Raw genomic sequence first — 26,163 nt, forward strand, 5'->3', positions numbered from 1 at the left:
GTGTAGTTCATATTTGTCTAGAATCGCAATATTTTAATTAATTTTTTTTGGCAATAAAGTATAAAGTTCATATAATTATCTTCATCCCGCTTACTTAATTCAACTTTGAAATTGGAAATTGTGGCGAATTTTTCAAGGTTATTTTTTAAACAAATTAATGTATTGGTTCCAAATTAGACAAGTGAAAATAAACAATTGAGTGAGTGAATTGTTGAAATACCTTATATGGACAATATTGAATATCAAGGCTTGGATTATTTTCACAAATAACTCTTAAAAACAGAGATCCTTGCCGAAATTTTTTCTAGAATTTTTAGCGTTTTTTAGTATCTACCCCCTTAATCATATCAGATGGGTTTTGTATGTATAATTAGAATCAATACACTCACTATTTGCGGCTGCCTATAACTTTTCAATTCGTTATTTTTTATAGATTTTAAGAAATTTCAGTATCGCTTTAATTTGGTTTCTAATGGGAAAATAAGGGTATTTACGAAAAAATGTTGCCAACAAAGGTTATTTATATATTTATAAGAAATATTTTTTATGTTTAAACTTTTGTTCTATCTTTTATGGTTTGTTGCCCATTTTCGAACTCAAACTTACTATTTGTATGTTTTTAGTACGATATACGAATAAGTTTCACCTCGATATCTTTTTTCGTTTCTAAGTTATCATGCTCATGGACAGACGGAAAAACGGAATTGAATTTCATGAATATCTATCTATACCAAAATTTTGTTTGTAGCTTCAATAATTTTAGGCGTTACAAAAATGGGACAAAACTGAATATACTTTGTTACATTTCATATATAGGGTATAAAAATGACTTTATGCATATGACTTAATGCCTGCCACGTCTTTGGTAATAAATAAATGACAATAATATATCCGTTTCCTGTACAATATATATATAGGTATTATTAATAATAATATTTCATACAGTTATATTATTTTTCTTAACATTCAATACTTTAAAATAAATCTCCATATCTTATAATTATTAAAAATGAATATGACATATTCATTTTAAAAATAGTTTTATGAATCATATAATACGTAGCAGAAGTTAGCTAACTGACTTGGTACATACAAACAAAAAAATTAATTTATGTATTGTTCAAGAATGAGCAATTAACAAAATGTTTTACTAGCATCTAGTTGTTTACAAATGGTTTAAAAAAAATTGGTGATTTATTTCATCGATTAATCATTTCAAAGAGATTAAACTATACTTTTAATTGCCTCATTATTTCAGAAATATCCGATTTTAATAATCCAAATATGACAATCTTGGAACCATTTATATTAAGATAGAATGAGAAATATCGTGGGACACCTGGTAGGAACTATACCCCTTTCGTTGTAAATTATTTATTGTTGGAAAAATTTATATAAGAAGGCATCTAATAAGCAGAAGTTACCAACGATCAGAATCAGAAGATTTTTCACAAAGTAAAATTTAAAACTAAATCTATTGACATGGATGGATTTCGACCTGATGACCGTCTGTATGAGAAGTTAGCACTGTAATCACAAGACCACGGCCTCATTGATGTTTCAAGATAAGGAACTATCAAAAAGGTGTCGATCTAACGCGCGATAAAGAATTCAGTTCAAATAAACATTTTAGCATGTGGGCATGAAGAGAATATAATTTTTTATAATTCTTCCATACCATATTCATCAAAGTGTTTTTTTCCCCTTTCCTCGAAAAATCTCGGCCTTCATGAAGAATTCATTTTTCAATATGCAAAAGTAAATATTATTATTTTTAAGTAAAACTAATTTAATCCCTATATATTATAAATGTGAAAGTAAGGATGTTTGTTTGTTTGTTTGTTTGTTTGTCTGTTACGCTTTTACGCAAAAACTAGCGAATGGGTTTTAATGAAACTGTACAGCAATATAGCTAATACATCAGAATAACACATTCTCTAAAAATTTAAAATAGTAAATGTCAAACAAATCATAGTCAACTATTCTGATATACTCAATGAATTATGACTATTTAACATTTATCAAAATTGAAAACTGTGTTTATTAATAGAGGGTCTACGTTATAAACGATGGTTTTTACTTTTAAGCCCAGTGAAGCGGGCGTGTATCAATCTAGTCTAGTATATTTACCAATGATTTTTTCTCACGATTCGGCAAAAATTACATCCATTTTTTTAATGAAAGTTCATAAATTTTCATTAACTTTTTAACACTAAAGTCAAAATTTACATACTAAACAAGAATTTATTAATATCAAAAAAAAAAAAAAAAAAACACAAATACAAATACAAAAAAAAAAATAATATTTACTACGGATATTGAACTTATTAACAAAAAAAAAATGTATTTTAACAAAAAATAAAATGTAAATTAAAAAAGTCTCATGTTACACCGACCGATATGAAGTATTGTGTGGGTGCAGTCAAGTATATTTACAATATTATACCATCAAACATACAGGCACCCACCTACAATTGAAACACACGGTTGAATTCAATTTTGGAATCTGTTTACAGAAAAAAAAAACTATTTATTTAATTTCAATAATTTATTTATATTTTTGCCTCTTCAGCAGCATTCGATTGAATAATTAGTTATATTTAGTTTCAATAAATGTCAACCCAGAATTCTTTCTTATTAAATTCTAGAATAAAATTCAATATTCAAAAAATGTATAAACAAATATTAAAATGTCCATGACCACCCAGATTCTATTATGTTTCAATATTTGCAAAGGATTTGATAATCCATAATTTATATTTCAATAAAATAAATAATTAAAGAAATAAAATACCCGACTGTGTCAAATAAAATCTGAAAAGAAAGAAACAAGCCCAGTAGTTTAAGTCGACCTAAATTTTATGGGCCCCGGCTGTTAATGTGACGATGTAAACTACTGAACTTATTTCGTCCTCTCAGATTTTATTTAACACAGTCAGGTATTTGATTTTTTAAATTAATTATATCATTTTAGACTTTTTAGTGTTCCAACACTAAAAAAACCGTCTTAAACCAATTTATTATTATCTTCCCAGAGAAAGTTAATATAATGGGGCCGATTTTTAGAAAATCTCCAGTTTTACATATTTCCGCGGTTTCAAGGCCGCAATATACGAATCAAACCTTTTCAATGTGATGTCTCTGAATGTGTGTGTGTGTGTGTGTGTACGTATGTGTGTATTTCGTTCGGATTCTTTCGCCTCGATTATCTCGCAAACCAGTTAGGACATTAACACCTGACTGGTTTTATTCGACGCGTAATCGCCAATATACGACAGCCAAAATAGCTTAACCTAACCTATCCTTGACACACCAGTAATTTTTGACTACGTGGACTACGTTTGACTGTGTATAAAAAGATATTCGGGTAAATGGAAGAACAATACATCTCACACCTACCAACTTCGTTCACAGATGGCATTAGTGTAACGCCCTTGTTTTACAAACGAAAACATGTATCGACGTTAATAGCTTAATTATTAGTTTTGCTATGATGGTGGAAGCGTCGATCAAGAAATTACTTATATACTGTACATAATATAAAAAGTAAGATTTTCAATTTATCGGCACTTCCACCAGCGTAAATTTACGAATTCAATTCATGTTGATATTTTGCGTTTAAACAATTTTTTATCGAAAGCAGTCCTCAAAACATGTAAGAAATAGATTTAAACTGTTTTCAAAGATAATTTTGTATAATTTTCAAAACTCCGTTTATTGTAGTAAGATATAAGAAAATTAATAAAAAATTTACTTAATAATTACGTAATTATATTACTTATTAATAATATTCATAAAGACGTAAAATTATTCCGTACTTGCAAATAAAAAAGTGACGAATGACTACATATTGTAACATCCACGACATTATTTTAATATTTATACAGTGTGTATATCTTAAAGTAAGACAATATTTAAAAAGAAAGGTAATTTGTCGTAATTTACATGATTTTCAAAACACTCTTATGATTTACATGAATATACGTTACTACATACATTGAGTTTTGAAGAAACCATAAAAATATAGAACCAGTGGCTTTCTTAAAGCTCACTTCTTCATTTTGCTTCCTCGCACTTCTTACCTAATAAAAAAGAACTGATACAACCTAAAACAATCAAATACAACACAGTTCTATGTTTCAAATATTGTCTATTTCTAATGAAAAAACATGGTTTTGTTTTGCTAAATTCTACGAATCCAAATTTGTTTTAACATTTGATCTACGCCAAATAGAACGTTCTATGTTTCTTTTGATATCTCTTTTCATTCTTCTATTAATGTTGCATATTAGTCCAAGTCAGAGGCCACTCACATCATTAATTTGTATTCCTCATTAAAACTTTATTATAACATTTGTTGGGAAAATTGCCGATTTCTTTGTTATTCTCCAACCAACGAAATATTTATTAATAAATAAACTCGCTGATTATAATGACGGATGCTGAGGGATTGACGGAATCCTCTGCTGAGACTTAAACCCCTGAGCAGTGGCTTTACTATCTTCACCACTAGCCAAGAAGCTCTATAATCTTTCTGCTCAGTCTAACACGCCACAAAGGTAGAACTGGACTGCCGAATGTCAATAAACGAGCAGGTGGAACAAATGAATGTAAACCTGGTATGGGTACCTGGAGCTTGCTAGAAATGGCAGTCGAGCACAAGCATCAATAGACATCCGGGAGTTCCATTAGCGAACTGCAAGTTGCTGGTCAAAGAGGATTACTTAAAAAAGGCCCTTAGATGGAGGAAGGAACGTACTTGTGGTACAACAGGTTAGCTATGGTCAGAGTGCAATCGTAGACGTTTCTAAAATTTTCTATCACTTCCAAGGGCCTCTATTAGCCGCATTGTTGCGGCTAATACAGGACACTGGCCAAGTGGCAGACATGCTGAACACTAAGACCTGACAGTATATTATAACTACTACAGGAACTGCCACAGTGAATAAGAGGAAGAAACGATATTTCATCTTCACTATCACTGTCCAGTTCTTGGAGGAGGAGGACTCACTTGAGCCTGCTTTTCTTTTACGATCTCTCCAACTTGTGTACATACTCGATATAATCGTGCACGATGATGTTGATGAAGCAATAACTGTCTACTCAACTTTGCAATAGTCTTTGATGTCTTTGCAATAGTCGCCTACATGATTATCGTTCATCGATTCAAGTACACCTAAAGTAGAATACGCAGGAGAGTCTCTTCGATTATTGCAATGACGACCTTTAAGACGTTGAACTACCTAATGTTCTCATCCTCTAAGCTTGTTCTATTAAAAATTTTATATGAAATTACATAGATCACTGTATACAAAAAACTAAGTACACGATAATTATTTATTATAATAATAATGTGAAGGAAATTCAAACTAAACACAAAACACAACACACAAAACACTGACTGATCCATCCATCAGTCAACCCAACAAAACACTATTACATTATTATAACAGACACAATATTCCATTCAGTATAAGTTCGTCTAGTGTTTAAGTTGGTTTTAACTCTAAGTAACATAACATTCTTATATATTAAAGTTAAGTTTATTTGTTGATACTCTTTATACGTGTTTGATACTTAGACAATATTACAGATTGTTGCAAATTTAATTCAAACTTCATCGTGTTTATTGTTATTTTTTTAATTTTTTTTTTATTTATTTTATTTAATTCATGGTATTTTGTTCAGTCATCATCATCAACATCATCGAACTACTTAAGTAATATTAACTTAAGCTACTTGAGTTTACCTTTAGTGATACCATGAAGTTAGTGTGAAGTGATTTTTTTTTTTGTTGGAAAAAAAAAAGGTTGTGATGAAACAAATTACAGTAATTGTAATTTAAAAAATAAAAAAGTTTTTATTTCTTGTTGCATTGTTACTTACCACCGTTGTATCTCTCTCTGGTTTTCTTCGCTTCGGTTTTTACAGTGACATTTAACTACAAACCATTAAATTAAATATAAATGACTGTTCTTGGCTTGGCTCTGTTGTATGTTGATTCGTCTTTTACTTATTATGGCAAAAAATTATAAATATTTATAGGTGCGTTTTTTTTTTTGTTATTTTATATATAATTTTTTTGCAGTTTTTGTGGTATTTATACAGAGTGTTCGTGTTAATTACATCCAAAATTAATCCAATTTTAATAAATCAAGTATGTAATCCTACTAAATTTGGGTCATACTTTTCAAATTTGTGGTCAAAATTAACCTAGCTATAAGAGATTTCAAGAATTTGGAGTCCTGGTCCCGAAATTAAGCCCATAAATGATAACTAGCAAAAAACTGACGTCAAAGCTGAAAAGTTCGAGCCAAAATTAGTGGGTTTCAAAAAAAATTCTAATAAAATCGGATCAAATATGCCTCTGTTATCAAAAAAATTGAATTTTTTAACTTCATGACGTCATCAAAATCCAAAAAATTTAATTTTGCTCTATCTTTCCCAAATTTTACCCAATTTTGATAAACCAAGTATGGAATCCTACTAAATTTGGGTCATACTTTTCAAATTTGTTGTCAAAATTAACCTAGCTATAATAGATTTCAAGAATTTGGAGTCCTGGTCCCGAAATTAAGCCCATAAATGATAGCTAGCAAAAAACTGACATCAAAGCTGAAAATTTCGACCCAAAATTAGTGGGTTTAAAAAAAATTTCAATAAGATCGGATCAAATATGCCTGTGTTATCAAAAAAATTAAATTTTTTAACTTCATGACGTCATCAAAATCCAAAAAAATAATTTTGCTCTATCTTTCCCAAATTTTACCCAATTTTGACAAACCAAGTATGGAATCCTACTTAGCTAAAGTTAGCTAAGATAAAATCAATTTTATTAAGCAGCCGAATAGATATATTCGGTCAGGTTTCGCTGTCTTTGTCTGAAATTAACTATATTAGGGGAGAAAATAAAAGTAGTCTAGAACCACGTTTGACTTCATCCCTTTTTTCAGATATTTTTAAATATTCTTTTGTGATGGCTACAAAGTTTGTATCAACAAATTTCAAGTTAATCCATCGACTACTTTTCAACAGCACACAATGTTCTCAAGTGCTCTCCCATCCAAATACTGACTCAGCCCAATGTCATTAAACTTCAGTGATCAATAAAGCGGTGTTTACAATAAGGTATATAGGTCACATGGTATGTATGTCGCTTCCGAGGTGAAGATCCAAGCCATGGTGACCGCCAAACTAATATTTCTACCCCTTTTTTAAAAAAATATTGTAATAAAATCGCTTAACCCTGCTAAAGAAGTGTTTACTTATTTTGAACTTCGCTCTATGATCATCTGTCTATTACTTGACTCAGCTATTAAAATATGCATAAAATTTTCCCAAACACTCAGTAAATTGCAGGGAAAGAATCGTCTTTTGAAATGTGAGCGGCACCCATTATTATAAATTGAATTCTTGTGATTGACGCTTTATTCTACTTAATACTGTTTTATTGCTTCGGTTCAAGCTATTATTTTGCCTTGCATTCATGTATACATGTTAATGACAAATTTCTTAAATAGTAGAATATTTTTATTGAATATCCAATGCCCACTATCCGAAATGTACCATTATTATCCCCGCGCATTGCATATTAAAATTCTATAAAAATAGGCTCAACTTTTTGTAAAAATTGATGACATTATATCTATAATTAATTCAAATTTGAAGTCAAACTTTTTTTAGTATTTCACAGTTCCTACACTTTTCATTGAAAATTCAACACGATCCAAAAATTGAAAACTGTTTTTATGGACTAAATTTCAGTAAAATTCTAAAATTAATTACATATCAAATTTTGGTCAATTTAAATAAAAAAATCCAAAATAATTCTAGAAGATATATTTCGATATCTAAAGAGTGAAAATTAATTATATATCAAATTTTGGACAATTTAAATAAAAAATCCAAAATAATTCTAGAAGATATATTTAGAAGTCTAAAGAGTGTTTACCTTTTGTATTTAATTAATCGACTGAGTACCTACATAACTAAATTTATTAAGACTCACTGATTACTTGGAATTTGGTAAGATTTGATTTACGATTACATAGTTTTAGCAACAATAAAATTGCAAAATGAAATAAAATCAAATAAATTTTACAAAAAATAAATGCAAAACTACCCACTAATTAGTGAAGTTTTGTTAATTTATTATTGCGTTATGTGAAAACAACAAAAAAATATTTACGTCAACGTCAAGATTCAAGATGATGGTAATCTGAGTAATTAATCAACCTTCCTACCTTTTTTTCTTGATTTGTTTAAATGTGGATATTTTTACGATTTTTATAAATGATTTATGTATTTAATTACTTTTTTGGCAATTGGCTTATCAGATTTGATTAGTTACCAAAGTCTAGACTCTAGAGGTCATTACCTCAAGAAGACAACCAAACAAAATACGAACAAAAATTCTTCGATAATTCAAAATTACTTTGATTTGGTATTCACCACGAAAGCTGACCTACAGGCTATAGTTCTGAATTTGGGCTAATTATAAATTGTCAATTAATTGCAGCAAAAACGATGTTTTTGGGAAAAATCTAAATTGTAACTTGATTCTCATGAATAAAAATCCAACACTCAAATTACAAATAAAATAAAATCAACAAGAATTTAAGATTTTATTCCTAGTACGAGCGCCAAGTCAAGTTTAGACTTTTGGTTGAAATTATTTGTACTTTACTTTCAACCTTGATGATGAATTTTGTTTTAACTTCATGAATTGAGACGAAAAATAAGAATAAAATTTTTCGATATCTGCCTTGGTTTTCAAATATAAACTAAACAAATATAAAATTAGATATTTCCTGGTAGATTTTTTTTTGGGCCCACTATTTTTCATTTTTATTTCATATTTTTATATTTGCCAGGGTAACATCTTAAAAAATTGTTTTCGAAGTATTAAATTTGAAAAATACATTAAATTAATTATTAAATTCTCACATAAATTTTAATAAAGAAACGAAACTAATAAACAATCCCAAAACAGTCAAATATACTTTGAAATGTTTAATCGATTGACGGCTAATAAGTAGGTGGTATTTTTTTGTTTTGTTTAATATTCTAGTGTCATATTAAATACTAATAATATACCTGATATTTAAATTAAAAATATTAAAAAAATGAATCACCGTGTAAATATATTAGTAATAATAATTTACAAGAATAATATATTGAAATAAAATAATTAATAATTAAATTTTTATGTCAAATATGGTAATGATATTTCTATTTAGCATTCTATCGAAGTTTTCATACGATTCAAATAATTCAAATGTTATTAATTAGTTAATTCAATATTTAAATTAGTAAAGCACTTTAAGGATGTACGAGCGCTGGGGCAATTTTGGATAAAAGGCTTGATTTTTTTATATGAAGTTGGACTAAGTCTAAATAAATTGTAAAAATTTTAGGGGGGGGGGGGGTATTGTCCGATTATTTAAATAACTAAATGACTTAAAAATAGACATATTTAACATAAGTCTTATATGGGAAAACGGTAGATGTATGATATGTTTTCATAAATTTCTCCAAAACTAGTCAGTGGAAATTAATTGAATTAAAGTAAAAATCTTAATAAATTATTGAAAAAAAAAACGTTGTGCCCGACTAATTAAGGATGTATGGGCACGGTAGTGGGGGCACAAATTTAAAAAAATATATATTGTCAAATTTGATGGTGCTTAATAGCATCCACCTCTCTTGATTTCACATTTGATGGTGCTTAATAGCCTCCACCTTTCTTGATTTCACCTATCCTCCTTCCATAACACTCGCAGGGATTATAGAGCTAAAATAATATATGCACAGTATATCAGGAAAAAAAAATCAGAAAAGATAGCCATGAATTGTTTGACATTTACTATTTAATATTTTTACAGAAATCTTTAATTTATGGTTCAAAGTGAAGATCATAGATGTAGCAGTAAAATGTCGGATTTAATTTTTTTAATTACAACTTCATTCAAATCCGTTCAGTAGTTTTTTCGTGAAAACGTAACAAACAAACCAACAAGCATCGTTACTTTCACATTTATAATATATTAGGGATTAAATAGTTATATCTGTTAAATAAATAAAATAATAATTTTATTTTACAAGGATTTTTTATATAACAAAATGTTTTATAAATTATAAAAATTAAAATAAAATAAAAAATATTCTTTTCAATGTCATAATATTATTATTATCATAATTATGCTAATTAAAATTGTACAAAACTTATGTGTTTTTACATGTTGTATATGAAAATGTATGGTGTTTTGTAAGAATAGTGTTTAAATTATATGTTCAATTCAGTGGTTAATATAATTGTTTTGTAAGTAATAACATAACCGATTTATTTAGATTTTTTAAAAGTAGCTTAAAATTAGATTGTATAAAACTATGATCTATACATATCAAAATTGTTTTATTTGACTCACGTTTTTTCGTATAACGCGGTTGCTCAACTATCATAACGAATGCATTAACCTCGTAACATACAAAATATAATAAATATTTTTATTAATCGAATATTTAGTATACTCCATTTTATGTGAAAAATTATGTCAGCCAACTTCCAATCTCTCAATTTTCTGCAGTATTCGTTCGAGATGTTTTTTTAAGACCTTTCGCAAGCTAGCTTTTATGTACTCCAACGTTGCAGGTTTGTTAATATACACGCAACTCTTAAGAAAACCCCTCAACACAGTTTTCTCGAACTTTTGCACAATGATGTCTATTGTTTGCTCCATTAGAACGATTAAATTGGCCATAATTTTTCCTTAAAAGTCTGTATATAGAAATTAAAATTGATTAAAAAAATGAAGAAAATATAAGCATTCAAAGATTGTTCTCCCATCTCCTTTTAGCAAAACAAACTGTTATATGTATTTTATATGCATCTCTATGGTGGTATCGGACAATGATGTCTTTAACATACATCCTCTTTATTTAAACACACACAAGATTATTGTTATTTCTGTAGAACAAGTGAACAATTTGAGCGTTGAGTTTCAAACCTGGGAAACTGAAACTGTCTCAAGGTTTAGCTTTGTTGGACTATTTTAAAACAATTTTACCACAATTATGTAACAAAGAAAAGTCGCATACCATAATTTGCATGTTAAACATCCTACTTAGGATTAGTCTCATCTATGGCTCCTCATCGTAATCTTAACGGGGAATTCAATTATATAATAACAGGTGATTAAATTAATAGGTGATTAAAACATTAAAAACTCTACAAGTTTTACTATATATTATTGTAAAATTTGATGCCTACCTATTATCATGTATCAGTGGTAGAGTATGTTGTTTGATCCAGGATACATGACGGTAAGACTTTTCAAACTATACCTCTTCAAAATTTTACATTACGTTTTAATCGGAGCAGGAAAAATAGACCGGGAAAAATTAGATCGAAAAACATTTTTATAATCTATGTTCCGGGTCTATAAAATTTTTGGTCTATTTTTTCGGTCTGTCTTTTCCCAGGTCTTTTTTTTCTGGTTATATTATTTCCGATTACCGTTTAAAAGCCACCAATTAGTAATGATTTAGGTTAAATGTAAATATAAAATTGATAAATGAACAGTTTAAGGAATTTTTTATATATTGAAACAGTAAATGTAATTTCTATTCTTTTTTCCAAGTGATTAAATTTTTTTTTTATCAGAGAATACATACATGTGATATATTAAATTGTTGCACTTTGTATTTTTATTTATTTATTTATATACATATTTTTTTTAAATCTATAAACTTTATTTTTATCTAAATGAATAATTAATTATAATAGGACTGACATTAAATAATCAGTTTTGATTTAATACTTCCCTTTTAGATTCATATAAAGTGTATAGTTTTATATTTACATTTGAATTGTTTGTTACTGTGTACAAACAATTATTTAATTTTTAAAATATTCATGGATTGTTGGATTCAATAATTTATGAGTGACTGAATGTGTTTGTTTTGCATTTGTTGTGGTCAGTGATTGAAAAAATTCGTCAATGGCATGCCATTTTGCTTTTACAATATACAGTGTGCTCTAATTAAGTCAGCACCATATGAAAAACTATTTATTATTTATGAAAAAAAAGTTATTCGTAGTGATAAAAAGTCCTGCATGGCCTAGAACACAAAATTATCAGATATTGATTTTTTGAATTCATATAAGAGGTTTTTCGAAAAATGTAAATTTTTCCCAAGAGTTCAGTAGGTACCTTGGAGTTTGATTTTAATTGAAAATTACAGTCAGATATCTAATATTATCCATCTACCATAAAAAAATTGATTTTGTTATTATACCATGTATATATGAAATATACATAGTATATTAAGTTTAGTCCCAAGTTTGTAACGATTAAAAATATTGATGCTAGGAAAAAAATTTTGTCCTGGGTGTTCATAAAATCACCTAATTAGCCCATTTCCGGTTGTCCGACCGTCCGCCCGTCTGTGGACACGATAACTCAAAAACGAAAAAAGTCATCGAGCTGAAATTTTTACAGCGTACTCAGGACGTAAAAAGTGAGGTCAAGTTCGTAAATGAGCATCATAGGCCAATTGGGTCTTGGATCCGTAGAACCCATCTTGTAAACCGTTAGAGATAGAACAAAAGTTTAAATGTAAAAAATGTTCCTTATCAAAAATTAAACAACTTTTGTTTGAAACATTTTTTCGTAAACATCACTGTTTACCCGTGAGGGCGCCAATTAGGCGGAAATTTTATAATATGTACCATGAAGGTTATAAAGAAGGAAAACGATCGCTATGTACTAAAGCATTAGCGCACCTGTCCCTGAAAAGGCCGCGCTGTCGTCGGTAAGTAGTATATTAGCGCAAAACAGCCCGCATTTAATGATACAACTTAGCGATCCCAGCGCCTCACTTATTTTTTCAAAATATTGGGGACAATTTTCTATTGCGATCGTTCTCCTTCTTTATAACCTTCATGATATGTACTATACTTGATTATCAGTTATGTATGTGTCACATGTTTGTATGTGTAATGTGATAAAGAATCCAACTCTGACTATGCATGGTATTTTAACAATTAACTCAGTCAATTGTTTGTTTTCACTTGTTTTTAGAATGAATTGACGACCTCGTAGGAATATGATGATTCCGTAGCAATCTTTTTCCAAATAAAAAATGGCCATGAATTTGATTTTATATATCTCAAGCTATAATGTCTGTAAATTAATTTTTCTAGAAAAAAAATCATAATAAATTGTTGAATTTATAATTTCTATTTTAACATGGGATAGTCTTTATTTTTTAGTATTTGGAGGACACCTATATATAGAAGTTGTGTGTGAAGTTTTCACACCATATTTTAACACAAAAATTCTACAAAAAAATAATGCAATAACACCAAATTTATAGACATAAATAGTAAATTGTACATTTAAGGTATAATTCAAATCGGACGGCATTTAAAACCTGCATAAAACTTTCATTATACTTCCCATAATAGTTCATAAAAAGTAAAAGTGCTTGTGCAATTAAAATAATATGACAAATATCTAATTAATTATTATAAAATCAATCCACCTTATGGTTAATATTAATTGTAACAAACAAATTACTCCATATTAGCTTTTAAAAAAGTATCCGCCTTGATAATTCTCTGCTTGACGTCCTCTGAACGATTATCATAATCTAATCACTATCAGGCTAATCGGTCAGACAAATAAAGTTGTAATTATCTTGTCAGATCTTAACTAGTTCCTAGCCTGAAAATTCCATTCATTCCAAACATTCCTTGTCAGTCCCGATAATTTTTATTTATGATTATTTCGAAATTTAACGATTAAATTTTTATTTTCTTAAATTTGAGAGCCATTAACCTATGTCAATATTAAACTGTAAGTGCTTGGTAAATCGAGGGTTAGTAATTTAAAATAAATTTAACTGTCTCGCCTTAAATTATATAGTTTTATTTCAGTTATTACCATCTGTCGATAGTATGAACGGCATCAAGACCCAGTTTGCGAAACAAACAAAAGAAATAATCTTAATGACGATTAGAGAAAATACAAAGAATAATTGCTAGGATTCAGAAAAAACCACTATCCAAGTTCTAATCATTAAGTATATATGAGCTTAAAGCTATCGAATAAAATAATGAAATCTAATAGAATTTCAAATTATAAGAAAATTAAAGGAAAATAGTTAAATTTTTCACATCTACCTTAATTTTCAAGTTTGGAAAATAATAATTTCAAAAAAAAAAAAAATGGGAATATACACGGTGGACCATTTTAATCTGTACACCTAAATATCTCGTTTTGTAGTTAACCAATCAAAAAATAAACAAAATTTGCAGAGATTAGAGATTTGGAGACTAGATTTAGACCTAGTTCTTTCGGTTTCTTTAATAGCCAATTTAGATTCTAAGCAGAAATTAGAAAGTTGATCCTCATAAAAAATAACAACTTTTGTTTCAAACATTTTTTCGAAAAACATTAGCTTTCAGACAAAATGTGACTTAAAAATATATCATTATTGCATTGCATTTAATCGAAATAAAATACGCTTAAAGTTTATCGATAATCAGGTCAAAGTCATAGACACAAGCGAATGTCTTCTTTTGCCCTTGACAACTTTTGGCTAAACATTTTTCTAAAGTAAGAGTATTTATGACATATTTTTAAGTACCATTTCCTCCAAAAGCTGACGATTTTCGAAAAAATGATTAAAATGAAAAATATTAGTTTTATTTATGAGGACCAACTTTCTAATTTAGATTGTTATTCTATCTCTTACCGTTTAGGATCTAAATTGTCTATTAAAGAAACCCGAAGAGAGTCTGATATGATATCCACCAAAAAAACTCTTGTTTATTAACTTACTTTTTAAATGCCCCCCCCCCTGTTGATACAAAAGAAAAAGAATTTATTTCACTTAAGTTTTCAACAGGTTTTTCCGTCTTGCACAGTAACAATCTATATAATAACTACAAAAGAAAAACGACATTGATGAATTAAAAGAAAGGGGTTTTCATATTATAAATATTAAATTAATTATCATAAAGAACTTGAAATACACCTTTCTTGTACTCCATGTTTTACAGTTTTATCTCTATGGTGGAGTAAATATTTACATAAATTTATTTATAAATGATAGTTAATTTAAATATATTCAAAGTGATGTTTTTTTTTTATATATAAATAAGAAATGGTGAAATTATCATACTGGTATTTGATTTTAATATAAAAAAATTTACAATATTAATAAATAACGACCATATACACATAAATAAAATATTATCATGTGCATATATACTTATCGAAAGGTTTCGTATGTAAATTATGTACGGAAAAGTTTGAAATTTTTGAAGTATAGTCGCAAATCTAATGGCAGTTTTGGATTAAGAGCCAGACCAAAAGAAATTCGTTGAATTTACTAAAGCTGAAACTTTGAGGATTGGTTATAGTAGTTGTATACACACACATACTGCGGTCAGTCAAGCGAACGATAGAACAGGAGTCAGATATATGCTATCGAAAAGGCTGAAAATTGATATACAGATTGTATATTGCATATAAATAACAGTTATGATTGTCAGTCAGTTAGGTGTTAGAACAGGGCTGGTCAGTCAGCTCTTATTTCCACACAAATAATAAATAAGATTTATGATTTCCGTGGTGTTAAAATGAATTTTTAAAACTGCAAATTGTTATACAGCTTGTTTATTGCATATAGATAACAGTTATGACAATCAGTCAGTTAAACGTTAAAGCAGGGCTTTTCAGTCAGCCCTTATTTGTGAACAATAAATAAATAAGATTCATTTATGATTTCCGTGGTATTTAAATGAGTTTATTAAAGCATTAAGTAAAGTCTGAAAAGAAAGATACAAGTCCAGTAGTTTACATAGCGACTTTCCCAATAATGAGTCCCGGCTGACTGTTTAAGTCGTTAATATTAACTAATGGACTTGTTTATTTTTTTCAAATTTAATTTAACGCAGTTGAGATTTTAATTTTTTTGATTTTTTATTTTATTTACCATCAATTTTCCAATCCAAATAACATCTAGACCCGATTGATTGCAAACTAGCTTGCAACCAAAAGATGCATCAATGGCCCCAGCCAAAAAGTGGGTTTTATACGCAAAAGATAAAATACAGAGAAACAGTGTCGGTTTAGAGACCAAGAGAGAAAGTCAGTACCGGCTTAGTTTTGAAATGTGTGTAAAATTAAATTCAAAGAGTTTTATTAATTAATATTCACAGTTTCACTATAGTAGTAAATTTTTTTTTAAATACATTATTTGCTTAATTAACAAATTTTTAATGTTAATAATTAAAAGTGTAAAAAACTTACATATAATAATTATAATCACTTAGCACGTAATAAATAATAATTAAAACTTGTTGCAAAATCCATCTTTAAAAGTTTTTATAATAATCTTTATCAATTTCTCAAGTACTTATTTCTCATATATTTTAGACTAACTGTTACTCGCCTATTCTTATAAAAGGCATTTCATAGAAAAAGGCTTCAGAGCGTTTGCAGCGAACAATCTCTTCAGATTTTATCATGGAGAGGAGAAAACTGAAATACTCATTGTGTGAGAAAGTCTATCTCTCAAACGAAACCATCACTTGGGACGAATCAATCTTCACTAAAGTTAAATAAATGCAGTGTCGCCGAGAAATATCTTAAAGTTTATTTAAACTGTGGGGCTTTTGAAGCAAAAGAGATGGCGGTACATTTCAACTAAACCATTATTTTAGTAATTAATATCTTTTTAATTCCTTAAAATTAATTAATAAAAGTGAAAATTCAGTGAGAGAAAAAAATTTCTAAAACGGAAATTCAAATTTTAAAACCGGCATAACGTCATAGTATTAGCTTGTCAAATTTTTTTGAAATACCTACTGTATGATATTAATTACTTTTATTTTGTATGGTATTACATTGAGTTACATTATTCTACGACTTTTTATTAAAAATTTAATAATAACGAGAGTAAATTCTGTGTTGTAAATTCATTTTTTTAAAGTGTAAATTATATATGAACTGTCACCAATTGACAGGTCACATATTAATATGTCATCAATAGAGAGCGCCAAAAGACTGCTTTTAAACATCTCAAAATTATTCTGTATTTTAAATATTTTTTTAGACCTAATTAATGCATTTTTAAACAGTATTTATATTTTTTGCGATGTTATAATGATGTCAACAATGAATTAAAAAAATAAAAAAAAATACATGAATATTCCCTATTCTCCCTTGAATATTTTACAAACTCTTTTTACAAATATTGCATGTAGTATAGACATACACAGTGAAATTGTGTATTTTATGTGACTTTTAAAAATATAATTTTATGCAATTTTTACTTTCGTTGACACCAAATGTAAATAAAAAAATATGCATGAGAATTACTTGAAGTGAACATAATTGTAAGGATAGTTTTTAAATTATGCATTTTTATTAACTTTTAATAAATAAGTAATATAAGTAGTTTTTACAATGTGATAAAGTGTAAAGCAGCGTGTTGACGAGTTAATTATCGTCAAGAGTATTATTAATAAATATGCCAAGGATTACGTTTTTAAAAATTAAAATTTTGGATTATAAATGCATAAATTTAACAAGTTACAATATTATTGTGTAAATCAAATTTTAACTATATAATAACAAAAACTTTTAAGAAGTTCAATTTTCGATGTTAAAAAAACGAGTTTTAATTCGATTTTTACGTTTTGGAGGCACGATTTATTTTTGGTTTTTGTAAAATTAAGAGTGAATATGTAAAAATAGAAAATAATAAGAGTATTCAAATTTAAAAATTAAGAATTAATGAACCGGTGGAAATGTAATTATTTTCATTTGATGGCAGTTAATCTTTGTCTATTGTTTATTATGATTTTCCATTTTATGTTGTCTTTTCCAGGAATAATTTTAAAATATTTTATTATGTTTATAATATAAAATAAATATTTAGCTCAACCGGGAATTGATACTGGGATATATTTTTGTCGAGGTATAATTTTCAACCGTTAAATTGAAACTGAGAGTTTATATTTGAAAATGTTAGTGTCAAAAAAACGCAAGCAATGAAGTATATTTTAAAACTAGAAATAAAAAAGGGAAGAAATTTTTCAATAATTTTGCTTAAAACCTATTTTTATAAATTTTTCCCCTAAAAATTTTAATAGATAGCCTTTGATTTTTATAAATTTTGGAAGTTTAAAAAGTAATTGGCGCTTGATTTAGTGTTATTACAATAGAAAAATAGATGATTAAGTTGAATATTTGGAAAGATAAAAAAAGGGCTATGAACTATGATATAGTCAACTCTCCAAAAATTAACTCCCTCCAAGATGATTTCCAGGAGAGTAGTAGATAAGCAGGATGACTTTTTTTTCGTTTCCCCCTTATATTTCGTAAACGAAATAGAAAAGCAACAAATTGAGAAACACGTTACAGTTGATTTTTAGGGAGAATGAAAATGTAGTATTTATTTTTTCAACGAGAATTCTTTTATATTCGAACAGGGGTCAAATTTTTAGCCAGCAAATTCTCAAAATAAAATGTTTTTGTACAGTTTATTATTTTATACCCTACAACATTAAGTAAATTGTGTCAAATAAGGAGGAAGTAATGGGAAAATCAGATCATGACTGCCATAAAAACGCATTGTCATCCCATTTACATATGTTATTTATATTCTTCTCAGCAAACCTTTGATTTGATACCCATATCATGGAGATTGCATAAAAATAACTGGATTTAGAATCCGGCATAGTAGATTTAGAAAGACGTTACTGGACAAAAAACAATGCATTAAGAACCAGACTAAACGTGTATGCAAAATTTCAGCCCAATCGGTTGAGGAAAAATTCAGTGGAAAAATTTATCCCAAGCAACATCAAACATTGCAAGTTAAATAATAGCTTATAAAGAAATTCTATTCTCTTCCGAAATATTACTTATATCGGTAAAACAAAATAGCTTAGCTCGGCAAAACAAAACAAAGTAAAAAGTATGGTGGAATTGCCTTAAATCATTGATTGTTTAAATTTTTGACATGTCTTGTTAACAAACAAACTTGAAAAACTTGACTTCAATAACCATGTCCTATTACCTCTAAGTAAATCTTAATTATCTGCAACTTACAATTTATATACAAAAATAATTTATTCTTATCGCGTTTTTTAAATCTCTGTTTCTTTATTATTTTCAGATAATAGATTCACGTGACAAATCAGCTGCAGATGGTAATATCCAACAACGGCACCGTAAACAGTTGGAAGTATTTCAGACGCAAACACCTGGTGGTTCATTACAAGTAATTCGTACCCAAACCATAACAAGTAGTTCATCTAGATGGTCATCGTCAAATGTTACATCATCCACATCTTCGTCAACGGGAACATCAACGGTGCTAGGTAGTAATTTAAGTCAACTAATTAGTAATAATGATGGCGACGATACAACACGAACAATAAATCCAGATTTTGAAAATTTACAGGTGAGTTTTTCATTCATTTTCTTTTAATTTTGTTATACTAGATGAATGGACAATAATCGTAAATTTTTTGACAAAATGACACATTTTCTGTACCTTAAACCTTCACTAGTAGAGCCTGTATGGAGAATGGTAAAACCTTCATACATGTTATTTGCACCTGCAGAAATCTGCAGGGCGCTAGATTTAGTTCGGGTCCGAAACCTTGAATTCATCAATCCTGGGAGAAATGCCGACGGAGAAGCTGTGGGCTTTCTACGCGGCATCTGGCCTCGGCAGAATCCTATAGCTTCTTCCGATTTGAATAGCTCTTCTAACCCAAAGATGTCTCGTCATTGGGTGATAGGTCGTTCTCAAAGAGGGCACAACGGTTCTTGGTATAGACACTAGAAACCCATTTGCGGTATCTCTCTTTTTGTTATTATTATTATCCCAACCTTATTCCTTATCCCTAATAAAATTTCTAAAAATCCATTTCTGTATCGATCCAAAAAACCAGTGTTTTTATGGAATTTCAAACGACATCTCAAGAAATACTCGTCCAATTGACAAAGGAACTCAAAATTTCTACCAAATTCTGAAACTTTTGTAATTTTTTTTTTAATAATTTAAAAAATTTTTAAATTTGACTAACAATTTTTATTAGGAATTTTGGCAAACACAAAAGTGGGTTTATTTGACGGTTGACTCAATACTTTCCGATATGTCGACCTAAAATCGATTCCAGAAGTAGTTTTTTGTATAATATTTGTATAATATTATCAAACGATTTCTCAGAAATTACTCGTCCGATGCATATTGAAAAATGAATTAATAAAAGTGACATAAAAGTACTTTCTAAATTGTCAATACCTTCATAAAAATAACTTCCTATATTTTTAATCCATATGAGAAAAATTCTATAAATTAAAGTTTCCTTAATCTGTCATGTAATCAAGTTATTTCATATTTCCATTAAATAATAATTAATTTTTTTATAATATTATTTAATTTTTATTCTCATAATCAATATGAAAAAGTATACCTAATATTGAAAAATATGTGAATAAATTCTTTTTATTAAAAATAATTTTTTATTATTATTTTAAAATATGACATAAATTTATAATAAAAATATTACAAGAGAATAATTTTTATTACAGTATTAATTTTTTACCTCTATACGGTGAAAAGAAAAAACAAAATTTGGAAAACTTAGTAATAAGCTCTAGGTTTACAAAAAATTGATTGACTTTGAGCACGAATAACTTTTTTGTTATCAATCATAGCGTGTACTTCGGCATAAAAGGATTTGAAGATAAAACGCAGGCCGAATATCGATTGAATGAATGAAAAAATCTAGTGTCAAAACTTTTGGGTCAATCCATAAATGCACTGGAGTAACTTTGTTAAATAACTTTTAATTTTGATCATTTGTAACTTCCAATTACTGTTCATAGATGGCTTTTGTCATACGTGATCATTTCCCATAGTGCCTCCTCATTTTTTACAAGTAAACTGTGTTGGAAAACTTCACATACACAATGTCTGTATGTGGAAGTCATATGAGTTTTCTCACCAGATTTTTATACACAATACGATTTTTTTTATAAAATAATACATTTTTTTCAAATAATTCTATTGTACAAATAAATCGTTCATTCATGTATGGAAGCATAACATTAATTAGTTGTAATAATAATTTTTATTTAATAAACTATGAATTCACTAAATAATTATATTTTATGAATAAACAAACAAATTTAACAAAAAAAAAATAAACTTATTTATTATGATGGAAGTGAATTTAATTTTTATTGTTGTAAAACAAAAGTGAAGAAAAATTCTCTCATTATAAGAAATTTTTATTATTGTGTGTAAAAATGTAAAACTTAAAAAATAATAAAAAAAAATACAAATTTTTTTGTTACCTTGAAAGCAAAAAGTGCATGTTTTATTACAGGATCGGTCTGACCTCGATTGAACGGCGCTTGAATTAATAATGTTAATAAAATTCTTTGAAGCGTTAATTAAAACATACATTTTTATTTTATTTATTCAAAACTTATAAAAATAAACAATTGACTGAGTTAATAGTTGAAATACACTTTATAGACAGACAGTTTTGAATATCAGTTTCCTTTTTTGTAATTAGATAAGTTTAATATAATAAATAATTTAAAAAAATCAAAAAACCCACTGCATTAAATAAAATCCGAAAAGAAAGAAATAAGTTCAGTAGTTAACATAGCGACTTCAACAGCCGGGGGTCATTATTGAAATTATTTGAGCCAGTCTAGATTTTATTGGGCCTTGACTGCTAAAGTCCCTGTGTAAACTACTGAATTTGTTTCTTTCTTTTCGAATTTTATTTAACGCAGTCAATTTTTTATTTATTTTAGACTTTAGTGTTCTAGTCAATTGGTGACAAACAGTTCAATGTATTATTTACACTTTGGAAAAGTGAATTTACAACACAAAATTTACACTCGTTATTATTAAGTTTTCTAATAAAAAGCCGTAGAGTAGTATAATTTAATGAAATACCATATAAAATGCCCGTACTATGATGTCACGTCTTTATAAAAATTTGAATTTCCGTTTAAGAAATTTTTAAATGCCTTCACTGAATTTGTACTTTTATTAATTAATTTTAAGTAATTAAAAAGATATTAATTACTAAAATAATGGTTTAGTTGAAATGTCCAGCCTATAAAGTTACGGAAGAAAAATATTTGAACCAAATTTATATTTCATGAATATTCCCTATTTACAATTCGATGAATAGTGATAAAAAGACAGAGTTTATCTCTGAGGTACCTGGTGCCCGATTCTGTCGCGATATTCGTGTTCATCGACCCCAAAAACCGAGTTTGGACTGATTATATAACGAATTTCCCGAAAACTCCAGGAGACGACGGGAATATCGTTTACCCTGGGCCCCAGGTACCTCGGAGACCAATCCTTCAAAAACCCCTTTGTACGAAGTTTGGAATCATTTTCAACTATTCACCGAATTGTGAATTTAGTATATTTGCGGTTAATTCACATTATTTATGCAATTTGCATATTTTTAATTTCTTATAAAACAATTAACGCTACACAATTTTCTGACGCTCTAATGACGAAAACCGCATTCAAATTCGACTTAATGTTCAACTCTTTCGAAGTTTGACCGAATTTAGTGTTTCGTTTCTGCGACTAATTCACCTAAAGCAGTCAAACGTGTCAGAATTATTGCAGCTTTTTTTTATCCAAGGTTAAAAATGAACTAACAATTTAAAAGGCCAAAATGATTTTAAAGCCGGTTCTGATATTTCAGTTGATATTGCAGAAAAGACAGGAAATTTTTAATGATATTAATTTCTTGTATATTATAATAATTATACATAATATGGCTGGCTATAAGTATAGTAAGTAAATAGTATACTTATTATATATAGTTGTATAATCATAATCAAGTATTTTATTTCATTGCATTTCAAGCATTAACGGATCAAAAGATTTTGAGACCTTTAAATAAATGTAGGTATATTGTTCATTAACATTTTTATTAGCATTGAAACGGAATATTCTTGAATATATTTATCAGAAAATATTTATACCCTGTTATATATAAAACTAGCTGTTACCCGCGTAAAGGCAACATCCCCACTTGCACCCCTCCCTCCACATTTCCTTGCGTTGGATAACAGTTTTGTAATGTACACGTCATGCTCTTTTATTTGATACCCCACTTAGGTATATTTGTAAATATTCGATATTTCCTTCCCACTTTCTCGCTACACCTTTCTACCCTCCGAAGGTTAAAAAAATTTCTAAATGTAATTTAAAACATTCTGACCAAGTTTTGAACTATTAAAAGCCATAATTGAAAAATATGAATTTTTTATTCATGAACACCCCCGCAACCCCCCTTGTGGGTGGAATTTCGTATAATCCGTTCTTAGCTGACCTCTACTTGGCAAAAGGAATATTCCTGCCAAATTTCAAGTCTCTAGGTCTTATAGTTCCAGAGATATCGTGATGAGTGACTATCTATCTATCTATATCTATAGAAAGTCTCCTATATATTTATATATAGAGATATGTATTAAGGTATATTGATTTTAGTCCCAAGTTTGTAACGCTTAGAACTATTGATGAAATCACGTAATTAGTTCATTTCCGTTTGTCTGTCTGTGAACACGAAAACACAAAAACTAAAAAAGATATCAAGCTTAATAGCGTGCTCAATACGTAAAAAGTGAGTTGGAGTTTGTAAATGAGCAAAATAGATCAATTACCTCTTGGGTCCGTATGACCCACCTTGTAAACCGCGGTTAGAAGTAGAACAAAAGTTAAAATGTTCCTTATAAAAAAATAACAACTTTTGTTTGAAACCCTTTTTCGTAAACATTAGAATAAAACTTTAGTGTCCAATTTCTCCAAAACTATAAAAGATAGAAAGATGAACTTTTGCAGGTAGTTTCGAAAACGAAGAAAAGCTTTAGAAAATACTTTCGAAAATTTTAACTAAATTGTTAAAAATAATATAAGCATCGACATTCAATATTTTCTATACAGCGTATTTCAACAATTAACTCAGTCAATTGTTTGTTTTCACTTGTTTTCTTTAAAAAGAACACCAAATCGAAAATATTATTGACAGTATAGAGATAAAAATCTTTGGGAGTGTTTTGAAAAGTTTGTAACACAAGGGCTTCCATGGGCATACCGAGGGGGGCAGGTCAGGGTAGCTGCATCTCCCTGAAGGTGGACTTAAATTTAGTCGGCTAATAGGTATGTGTTTTTGCCAAAATACAGTTGAATTTAAAAAGTTGAGTACGCCAATGTGGGCTTCAATTCTTAAACCGTACACATTTGATGTCTTAAATATGTATTTTTCGGTGTATCGTTTAAAAATTTTAAAAAATGGTTTTCATAACTTTTAACTTAACATCTACATTTTTGTTTTAATTAACTTTGTAAGATAAAATAGCCTTATATTACACGAAAATTGTTTAGATTTCACAATATTGTAAGCGATTTTCAAAATATCGACTGAATTCTTCTTACCTTATTCACCTCGAATGATTATAGCAAAATCAATTTATTTTAAATTAGGTCTAAATAAATTAGGTAGCAATCAAAATATGCTTAATTGTAGATATTATAAAAATTATGATTGGCCAAAAAAATAATTCACAAAAACCATTATAAAAAGTTCAAAAAATTTCATTTAAAAACTATTATTTAAATTTATTTTTGATATAATTATATGTCAGTATATTATAATTTACAAAACTATTTATTATTTGGAATAAAAAACCTACATCTATAGGCTAGACAGAAATGTCTTAGTTAAATGGAATCATTTATAGAATCATCATAGAATAGTTATCATCCCTGCAAAATCAACCATTTGGAACGTTCATTACAATTATCGTTCATTACGAATTACAACTGGTGACCAAACGCGATTCTACAACTTTCTATTTTCGAATATATGATTGATTATTTTTTGCATGGAGAACCATTGTTCGAAAACATCATGCCTATAAAGGGAATTGCAAAATTGTATTTGTCATAAGAGTATAAAAACAAGTGAAAACAAACAATTGACTGAGTTTATTGTTGAAATACCATGTATAGACAGGGTTGATTACTCTGTCACATTACACACACATACATGTCACACACATATAACTGATATACTCATATAATACTGCAATTTGCGCATAATATACGACGCTCTCACGGGTAAACAGTTATGTTTACGAAAAAATGTTTCAAACAAAAGTTTTTTATTTTTTTATAAGGAACATTTTTTAAACTTTTGTTCTATCCCTAACGGTTTATAAGATGGGTCCTATGGACGAACTCTTTTTATGTCCTCAGCACGCTATAAAAATTTGATATCTCTTTTCGTTTTTGAGTAATCGTGATGACAGACGGACAGACGACAGACAGACAGACAACCGGAAATGGACTAATTAGGTAATTTTATGAACACCGATTTGCCCGAATATTTAAATAAATAAATGACTTCAAAAGTAGGCTTATTAAACATTGGTCTTATGGGAAAACGTTAGATGGATGATATGTTTTCATAGATTTCTCCAAAACTAGTCGGTGGAAATTAAAAAAATAAAAAATTTAAATTAAAGTAAAACATTAATAAATTATTGAAAACCAAAAAACCCATTTTGTCAATACCTGGAGTAATTTTCAAAATGTCGAAAATTGAATTGCTTTCGATATTTCGAAAACCAAGGCAAATTTGATTCTTATTTTTGAGAAAAATTTGATTCTTATTTTTCGTCTACATTCATGAAGCTATAACTAAATTAATCATCAAAGTTAAAAATAAGGTACAAATAATTTCAACCACAAGTCTAAACTTGCCTTGACGCTCGTACTACCTTAAGTTTATTCATTTTAGTAAATAATCATTATCAACCAATCCTTCTGTATTCATATCCCTTCGTGGTTCAAAATTTCTATGGAATCTGCGACTGCACTTTCCTCCTAGACAATGAGTTTCACCAAAATTTGTACCCCACCTCCTTATTTAAAATGTTAATAATAAATTAATTTTTCAGACTTTCTTAAAATGACTAAACCATATAAAAAATAATAATCTCCGTAATGTGTTATTGTCCATTCATGTTCTAATTATAGACTATAAGCATACATTACAAACAAACAGGTAAAATTAAA

The 26,163-nt window shown here is 28.4% G+C and overlaps 1 protein-coding gene across 3 annotated transcripts in view; it reads left to right on the forward strand.

Moving 5' to 3' along the window:
* Positions 1–26,163, forward strand: part of LOC123296987 (putative uncharacterized protein DDB_G0282133) — a 92,070-nt gene that overhangs the window by 51,304 nt on the left and 14,603 nt on the right. For all 3 annotated transcript variants that reach the window (XM_044878728.1, XR_006535209.1, XR_006535210.1), the window contains exon 2: positions 19,198–19,485. In XM_044878728.1, coding sequence (XP_044734663.1) covers positions 19,198–19,485 — 288 coding nt within the window. The remainder of the gene's footprint in view (positions 1–19,197; positions 19,486–26,163) is intronic.

Source organism: Chrysoperla carnea, chromosome 3 (genome assembly GCF_905475395.1).
Source record: "Chrysoperla carnea chromosome 3, inChrCarn1.1, whole genome shotgun sequence".
Taxonomy (NCBI): domain Eukaryota; kingdom Metazoa; phylum Arthropoda; class Insecta; order Neuroptera; family Chrysopidae; genus Chrysoperla; species Chrysoperla carnea.